At 43.3% G+C, this 9,921-nt stretch overlaps 1 protein-coding gene across 1 annotated transcript; it reads right to left on the minus strand.

Annotated features, from left to right (window-relative positions):
- Positions 1 to 1,256: 1,256 nt before the first annotated feature.
- Positions 1,257 to 2,708, minus strand: LOC121859310 (zinc finger MYM-type protein 1-like). Its single transcript, XM_042356105.1, has one exon. It carries the CDS (start codon positions 2,706 to 2,708, stop codon positions 1,257 to 1,259), a length of 1,452 nt encoding a protein of 483 aa, XP_042212039.1.
- Between the last annotated feature and the right edge of the window lie 7,213 nt (positions 2,709 to 9,921).

The raw sequence follows: 9,921 nt of genomic DNA on the forward strand, positions 1-9,921 counted from the left end.
GATTTCCCCTAAGAACATATTTACAGCTAAATAACTGACGGGCCATGCTACCAAACTTCCTCACTTTACAATCCTACAACTAAATATTCTATCTATATGTATATATTCTATACGAGTTTTACCTTGTTATATTATGCTAATTCCCATTTTCTTTGATAAAAGTTTCAAATTTTCTTTTCTGAAAATTTCCCACTTTCTTTAATTAAAATTTTCCCCTTTTCTTTTATGAAAATTTCATGTTTTCTATGAGGAAAATTTCTCACTTTTGTGAAAATATACCATTTTATTTTATGAAAATTTCCGTTTTCTATGATTAAAATTTCCCATTTTCTTTGATATATTTTTTTTACTTGCTTACCTCTGTTATTAGCTAACATTTCTTGTATGTTGTGTACTAATCTGTCACTACAAAAAAATGCTTCACTTCAATCATCATAGTTCGTTTTCCCTGTTAACTTAGGTTGTGGCAATCATGACTACCCGGGCAACATGATGACGTTGGATTGTTGGTTGACGTGTAGGGCTTCTCGAGTAGTGGTGGCTGTGAGCCTCCCCCCACCCCCTACCCCGGCAACAAGCTCCGGCACTAAGCATGACACTAGCTGTCCTCCCGGAAATGCAGGGCCGGTGCAAAATGATTTGGCGCCCTAGGCAAGCCTTTAGATGTGCGCCCCCTTGAAAGTTTTGATAAGCTAATATAGGTACAGTAACCCATTACTACTTTGTTTCTAACTCTCCAAACACCACTGATAACATAATTTTCATCTTGTGGCTTTATTACTTCATCCATGCAAATAACCAATTATTGTTATTACATTAAGTCAATAAATCCTTGACGTAAATGTCAATGAAACAATTTTTAGTTATTTTTTTTATTTTAGGGTAATCTTTAAAAAATAATAACATATAATAAGCATTTAGCTCGCTCCAGCCTCCTGCAAGTTATAACCTACTATTATTACATCATTATTATATACATGTAGTGCAAAATAAGATACTTGTGAGTTGTGACCAGTCATTGGTCGGACAATATATTAAATTGACATCTTAAGTATAAATAGAAAAAGCTTAATGGAGAGATGTAACAGTTATGAATAAAAATAATTGCAACTCTGACCAAGCCACATTAAAAAATTATTTACATTAAAAACTTAATACAATCACCTATTAATATTTTATTGACTTAAAGAGGTAACATCATATAATATGTCGAAAAATAAAAATTACTAGTTTAATTATATATTAGCATACGAACGTCACGAAGTCAAAGTCACCAAAGTGCCATTAAAATTTGACTTTCGTGCTTTAGCTTTGGCAAATGTGGAAACAAGATGCTTTAAGTCCAGCTTCTCAGCAATTTCATGCTCAATTGAGAGAGTGGAAAGCCCAACAATCCAATCTTGTGTCATGGTTGAGCGTAAATAATTCTTAATCAATTTTAGTTTAGAGAAATTTCGCTCACCACTGGCCACAGACACAGGGAGTGTCAAGAGAATACGCAAAGCAATAAATACATTTGGAACACTATCTGCCAGCTTTTTCTTACATATAAATTTCAAAATATCTTGTGGTGATGCCCTCTTCTCGACACGTCTTGCAATGAACTGTAACTCGCTACACAAATCTGCAGCATCAATGTCTTTGTCGTCACCATGTTGTAAAGCTTTTTCTAGTTTTAAGCAATGTTCCATTACTTCCTTCGATGTTATTGTCTGCAAATTGTGAATGTCATACAGGAAACCAAACATTGAACTAACTACATGCATTTGTGTGAATCTTTGTTCAACTGATTGAATTGCTACATCTAAGACTGCAAAATAAAAGTTCACTTTGAACTTTTGCTTGGGATTCTGAATTAGTTCATCGTCTGCCTCGTATGTGAACTGCTTTCTCCTTCTCCTAATATGGACTGGCTCTGGTTCTAATTCTGCTGATATGCCCAACTCCTCAGCAAGTTCTTGTGCAGTTATTAATATTTTTTCAAATTCTTCATCATTTCTGCAGTTTACAAGATATTTTTTTGTTTCTTTCAGCTGTTCAACTGCATCATGTATATCATAATCCTTCCCTTGAAGTTTTTTGCGAGTTATATTAATCTCAAACAGAATATCATACCAAACAACGAGGGAAACGATAAACTTGAATTTGGAAATGTTATTTGCGAGACTGCGTGCCTCAACCCGTGAAGAATTACCAGAAGATCCTGTTAGGGAAATATCATCAGAGATTTCAATTAAGGCATCCACTATATTGCCAAGCTGGTAGCGAAGAGATTTCAAAGCATTAATATGACTTTCCCATCTTGTGTCGCTTAATGGTTTCACTGTCATACTTGGTACATGACGTTTTAAAACCTCCCAACGGCGTGTCGAAGCTGAAAAGTACACATAAACATGTTGTACCAGGTTAAAAAATGCTGTTGCCTCCAGGCAACATTTACCAGCGTCATTAACAACCAAATTTAAAGAATGTGCACTGCAGGGAACGAACAGTGCTCGTGGATTAATGTCCAATATTCTCCTTTGTACACCATTTTCTTTTCCTTTCATGTTGCTTCCGTTATCATAGCCTTGACTACGCATGTTTTCGACCAGTAATGGCATATCCTGTAACTGATGAAGAATGGTGTCTGTCATACCAGCACCTGTTGTTCTTGATTGGCACAAATCCCACAAAATGTTCTTTGATGCAAGGCTCGCATTTATCATCGTCTGAAGCCTCTGAAGGTATGTCTACAAATCGAAGTATCATGGTCATCTGTTCAACATGGCTTACATCAGGTGTACAGTCTAAGATTATTGAATAATACTTTGCAGCATGAGCAGATGCTAGTATTTCTTTTTTTATCGCATTGGCTAAGAGCTGAACCAGTTCATTTTGTATATCTTTCCCAAGGTAATGTACACATGTCTCACTGTCTGTTATCTTACGAAGATGTTGTAGGGTTACGTGATATTATGTTGTCTAGCACTCAGGATGGATGGAAACTCTAAGGTGGTGGTTTTCTTATATAATATAAGTTATATGGTAGACAGTCTGGTGCTGGAGATGCCGTGTGGTGAGGAGCTGCTCAGTAGACACGTTCGGTGAGTAGCGTGTTGAAGAAGGTAGATGTGCAGGAGCTTCGTTAGAGAAGATGTTGCCTGTTGCTGGCCTCCAGGTTGAATGAGAGCGGGACAGCGAGGAGCTTGCTTGGAGGAGGTGTTGCGTGTTCAGGAACGTAGAGTAGAATGAATCTCAATGGAGAGACAGAGCTTATATACACAGCTGCCGGAAGTAAACCCGTGGGAAGTCGCCGGTTTCTTGACTCCGTTGCTAGGGAAGACGTGGCTGGTTGCTAGGATACTGTGGCATCTGGTGACGCCCCCCCCCCCTGGGCCGCTCGTTTGGTTGCTAGGGAAGACGTAGCAGGTGGCTGGTTGCTAGGATACTGTGGCATTGGAATGCGGCTACGCAGTTGTAGGGGAGACGTCCACTACAATGTTCATTCATAATTGGGTCAAACAAAGCAAGATATTCTACAAACTTCAAAAAATTTCCATTGCCAGAGGTGTGCAGGTTGTCATGAGATCCTCTAAAAGGTAAATTTTGCATAGCAAGAACTCTCTCTAAAGCAATCAGTCTTTGTAAGATCTGTTGCCAATAATTTTCTTGCTGTTTGATATGGCGCATATTTGTTTCGTCAATTCTTTTTTGGCTTTAGTCAACTGGCCTGACTTATTAAGGTACAAGAACGCAGACACTACGCTGAATATCATAACTAGTAAAATGACCCATTTGATCGATAAATATATACCCAAGACCAAACCCAGTGCTTCTAGGAATACGAGGGGATCCCTACACATGAACCATGCGGCGGTCGACAAAATTAAGAAGAAAACCCAGAAATTCAAGACGTGGGTTGGGTCAAACGATGAGCAAGACAGGAGGATGTATGCAAGAGCCAGAAACCAAGCAAAGATAGAGTGTAGGAGGGCTGAAAAGGAGTTCCAAAGGCTGGTTGCAAGCGAGGTCAAGTCAAACCCAAAGGCGTTTTACCGCTATGCAAAGTCGAAATTGAAAACGCGAGTAGGAGTATCAGACCTGAGGCTTGAAGATGGTAGTTACGCAGATTCTGACCAGGATAAAGCTGAGGCATTGAACAGCTTCTTTTCCTCAGTGTTCACAAGAGAGGATGCAACTAACCTTCCTGCGTTTGAGGACAGACGGTTCGACACAGCACTGACCCACATTGTGTTCACAGAAGAGGGTATTAGAAATAAGAGGGAGGAGTTTGAAACACTACTAAGAGTACACCAACCAGATATTGTAGGAGTTGTAGAACTGTTGTACAAGAACAGGAGAATCGACCCAGAGGAATGTGAGTTCAGTATTGCTGGATATGACTCATTTACGAACCTAACTCAAGAATCCTGCAGGAGGGGTGTGGTTATCTACGCTAGGCAAGACCTTAGAGCCAGCCAGGCGAGGGTACAGGGAGAGGATGTCTTTGAAGAGTCCAAGTGGTGTAAAATTAAATTAAAGGGAGGGGACTTACTTATCGTCGGGTGTATCTACAGATCCCCGAACTGTGGCCCACTAAATCAAAGGAACTTAAGAACCTTAATAAACAATGCGGCGATGCTCAACCCCAGCCACCTCCTTATCATGGGGGACTTTAACTATGGCGACATCGACTGGAGAAACGAGTCAACCCCGAATGACTTGAATAATCCTGCTACTCTTTTTGTAGAAACTCTGAGAGATAATTTTCTGTTCCAACATGTGAGAGACCCGACACATTACAGAGGGGAACAAACACCCAAGCCACTTGACCTCATCATAACAAACGAGGAGGGTATGGTGGCCAAACTGGAACACCTTGCCCCAGTTGGCACCAGTCACCATACAGTGTTGTCATTCAGATTTAACTGTTACCTAGTTCAAGATAAGGCCAGGCCAAGGTGCAAATATTACAAGGGAAATTACAATGGGATGAGGGAAGAGATGAGGGGTATCAACTGGCCTGACTTATTAAGGTACAAGAACGCAGACACTACGCTGAATATCATAACTAGTAAAATGACCCATTTGATCGATAAATATATACCCAAGACCAAACCCAGTGCTTCTAGGAATACGAGGGGATCCCTACACATGAACCATGCGGCGGTCGACAAAATTAAGAAGAAAACCCAGAAATTCAAGACGTGGGTTGGGTCAAACGATGAGCAAGACAGGAGGATGTATGCAAGAGCCAGAAACCAAGCAAAGATAGAGTGTAGGAGGGCTGAAAAGGAGTTCCAAAGGCTGGTTGCACGCGAGGTCAAGTCAAACCCAAAGGCGTTTTACCGCTATGCAAAGTCGAAATTGAAAACGCGAGTAGGAGTATCAGACCTGAGGCTTGAAGATGGTAGTTACGCAGATTCTGACCAGGATAAAGCTGAGGCATTGAACAGCTTCTTTTCCTCAGTGTTCACAAGAGAGGATGCAACTAACCTTCCTGCGTTTGAGGACAGACGGTTCGACACAGCACTGACCCACATTGTGTTCACAGAAGAGGGTATTAGAAATAAACTGTCCAGGCTAAAGGTCCATAAGAGTCCCGGACCTGACATGGTGCATCCTAGAGTGCTAAGAGAGCTGTGCAACGAGCTTGCAGAGCCCCTGAAGATCCTGTTTTGTAAATGCCTGGATGAACAAATGGTCCCCAGTGAATGGAAAGTGGCTTATGTGAGTCCTATCTTCAAGAAGGGCGATAGTCACTCCACGAACAACTATAGACCGGTGAGCCTGACCAGCATAATATGTAAAGTACTTGAGAGTATTATCAGAGATGCAGCGATGGAACATCTACTACGAAACAACCTTGTAAAAGATTGCCAACACGGTTTTATGCCGGGGCGCTCTTGCTTGACACAATTGCTCAAGGTATTGGATATTTGGACCCATATTCTAGAACGGGGTGGTAATATCGACAATATTTACCTAGATTTTGCCAAGGCTTTCGACAGTGTACCCCACGAAAGGCTGAAAATCAAACTGGAAGGGTACGGAATTCGGGGAAATGTCCTAGCGTGGATAGAAGACTTTCTACATGACCGCAAGCAATGTGTGGTGATTAATGGCACGAAATCGTCATCTGTACCTGTAACAAGTGGGGTACCGCAGGGTAGTGTACTGGGCCCGCTGTTGTTTGTTTGTTTCATAAATGATATGCCTGACGTTGTACACTCCTCCATACAAATGTTTGCCGATGACGCCAAGTTATTTCGGGAAATTAAGAACCAAGCGGACTGTGAAGAGCTGCAGAAGGACCTCTGTGGGCTCCAGGAATGGTCGAAGGAATGGCTGCTGAGATTCAATGTCACGAAGTGTAAGAGGATGCACCTGGGGCGTACCAACGGTAAGGAGGCGTACCATATGTCCCAACGGGATGAAGAAAATGTACTAGTTGAGACTGTGTGTGAGAAGGACCTAGGTGTGTATGTTGACAATGAGCTGAAGTTCTCGGGCCATTGTGAGAAGAAGGTAAATCAGGCAAATAAATTATTGGGTCTTATAAGAAGGTCGTTCAGATATCTAGACGGTCCGTCCCTCGTGACGATCTTCAGGAGTGAAGTGCTTCCCCATCTGGAGTACTGTCACCCCATCTGGTCCCCGAGATATGCTAGGGACTGTCAGTTGGTTGAAAATGTTCAAAGGAGGGCCACCAAGCTGGTGCCTGCACTTCGGCATCTCAGCTACCCTGCGAGATTGGAGCGCCTGAACTTGCCTAGCTTATACTACAGACGGGCAAGGGGGGACCTAGTTGAGGTTTATAAGCATCTCAGGGGGCACTACTCAGTTGAGTGTCCTTACTTGGAGCTGGCGGACGCTCGCCCCACAAGGGGTCACAGCTCAAGATTGAAGAAGCCGCAAGTCCGGAAAACCGTGAGGGCAAACTTTTTCGGAGTGAGGGTTGTAAACTCTTGGAACAATCTACCAGAAAGTGTTGTGACGGCACCGAGTGTGAGCTCTTTCAAGAGAAGACTTGACCAACACTGGAGCGGGTTCAGGTACATTCAGGAGCCGGTGCATGCCCAGTATTTGCCAACAGTGCGTGACAGAGACGTGACCGATCGCCCGGGCGGCTAGCGAGCCGACCTTTTGGTGAAGAATATAAAGGAAAAGAGTCGTGACCGATCGCCCAAGCGGCTAACAAGCCGATCAGTGGCGAAGAGGATAAAAGTAAAAAGTAAAAGTACAACCTTTATCAACCAACGACGAAACAGTTGGGTAATTAACAGTAAACAGTTTACAACAGAAGCAAAATACCCAAGTCTTTTGACTTGGAATACTGTAGCCACTTACGATGCATTTGTTCGCCATTGACAAGTTTTCTATAGTAATGAACTGATGAGAATTTTCTCTGTTGATGGTCCTTAGGAAAATCGAATTGTTGAAGTTGTTCTGGTCCATGTTCCACCAAGATTTGTACACACTCACGCAGTACATATGTCCACTAGTACACACCCACGCAGTACATACGTTCACTAGTACACATCGTAACACACGTATGATAAAACTTGACGAAATGACGAGAAGCACTAAGATTGAAACAAAGACTAGCTAAGGTGTACAGCATTATAGACAGAGTACAAGAGAAATCAAATAACTATATACATTATAAAAATAATAAGGCAGTTTCAACTTACTGTTTAGCAGGATAGCCAGCTGTTGAAGTTGTTGCCACTGCACCACACTTTTGGAGATGACTGACTCGGACTGAAGTGGCCTGGTCACTGGTGTCTGTGAGTAGTCTGGACAGCTTGAATCTTGATCTCCAACTAATCAAGTTGTTCCAGGTTACTATTTGCCTGGCGGCTGGCGGCTCTGGCCAGTCTCAGTGGGATTATGTTATGCGAGGTCAAACTTCAGAGGTCAGGTAACCTTGCCTCATCCCGACAAAGGCAGGGAAGGGGCGGCTCAGCCGCCCTGGCAGTAAGGGAGGGGAGGGGATGGTGGGGTTGGGAGAAGGGTTCCTCAGATGTCAGCCTTCAGGTCACTGCTCGACAGTTCTCCAGGCCGCCAAAGATAAGGACACGGGTTAGTCCCTCCGGGGGGTTAACGAATAATATTAAAAAAGAAAACACAGTCGGCTACCGTCTACCTACCCTCGCCTCCCTCCGACCCCCCCCCCTTCTAACATCCTGCTCCGACCCTCCACGGCTCCACCACAGTGTCCACCACAGTTTTCCCTTCATTTTTAATTTTATCCAAGTTTGCCCTGAATTTGTGGCGCCCCCAGATGTTGGCGCCCTAGGCGATCGTCTAGTTCGCCTAGTGGGTAGCGCCGGCCCTGCGGAAATGACGTTACTATTGTCACCCAACCGGAAGTCTGTGACAGGGTTCTCGAAATGTTTAGAAATTCTAGCATTGTATGATGAAGAGACTGTATACGAACACAAACACATACTCTCGTGCGCAGACCACACACATGTACACAAGCACACTCATAGGCAAGAATTTTAAAGTGAACAACAAAGTATCGACGTCATAAACGGAGTACAGTACATTCAGAATGGAAAAACGGTTTTCACTGAGGTACCACCAGGACCTATTCTTGGACCCAACCTGTTTGTGATTTACATAAGCAACATAGAGGAAAATGTTTCGAGCCACATTGTCAAGTTTGCAGACGACATGAAGATATTTGGGAAGGCAGCAACACGAAACGATGTCGCAACAATGCAAGGAGATCTGCAGGAGCTTTACTAATGGTCTCGAGACTGGCAAAACTCTTTAACTTTAAGAAATGTAAGAATGCACGTAGGATACAATAACCTTAATCATAACTATTCTGCCAATAACATTTTCCTGGATACTGTTGATAAGGAAAACGTTCTAGGCGTTATGATAGATCAAGCACTGAAGGCGACGCAACAAGTGTTAGCAACAGTGAAAAAGGCAAACCGAGACTTGGGAATTATAAAGTGTACCTTCGAATACAAACATAGGAAAATGTTCCTTCAACTTTATCAATCTCACGTACGTCCCAATCTGGATTACTGTAACCAAGCATGGAAACCCTACCTCCAGAAAGACCTAACATTCCCAGAAATGGTGCAACAAAGAGCGAATAAGATGATTTAGGAACTGATTCATCTCGATTATCCAAGTAGATTGAAGACCTTCGGTTTGGACTAACAACTCTTCAGACAATACACAATAAAGCTGATCTTAAACTTTTGCTTTACTTTTATCTTATTTGCCACTGATCGGCTCGTTAAACGCTTGGACTTTCGGTCACGTCTCTGTTACGCATTGTTGGAAAGTACTGGGCCTGTACTGGATCCTGAATGTATCTGTACCTAGGTCAGTGTTGGTCAAGTCTGGTCTTGAAAGAGCTCATGCTCGGTGCCGGCACAACACTGGCAGGTTGTTCCGGGAGTTTACAGCTCTCACTCCGAAAAAGTTTACCCTCAAAATTTTCTGGACTTAAAGCTTCTTCAACTTTGAGCTGGCGGACGCTCGCCCCACAAGGGGTCACAGCTCAAGATTGAAGAAGCCGCACGTCCAGAAAACCGTGAGGGCAAACTTTTTCGGAGTGAGGGTTGTAAACTCTTGGAACAATCTACCAGAGAGTGTTGTGACGGCACCGAGTGTGAGCTCTTTCAAGACAAGACTTGACCAACACTGGAGCGGGTTCAGGTACATTCAGGAGCCGGTGCATGCCCAGTATTTGTCAACAGTGCGTGACAGAGACGTGACCGATCGCCCGGGCGGCTAGCGAGCCGATCTTTTGGTGAAGAATATAAATGAAAAGACACGTGACCGATCGCCCAAGCGGCTAACAAGCCGATCAGTGGCGAAGAGGATAAAAGTAAAAGAGTTGTGACCCCTTGTGGGGCGGACGTCCGCCAGCTCCAGGTATGGACACTCGACCGAGTAGTGCCTTCT

This window comes from Homarus americanus, unplaced genomic scaffold (genome assembly GCF_018991925.1).
Source record: "Homarus americanus isolate GMGI-L3 unplaced genomic scaffold, GMGI_Hamer_2.0 scaffold36188, whole genome shotgun sequence".
NCBI lineage: Eukaryota > Metazoa > Arthropoda > Malacostraca > Decapoda > Nephropidae > Homarus > Homarus americanus.

What these genes read in the sequence shown, in the direction of transcription:
- LOC121859310 (XM_042356105.1), bottom strand. Translation starts at nt 2,708, where the DNA reads ATGATAAATGCGAGCCTTGCATCAAAGAACATTTTGTGGGATTTGTGC.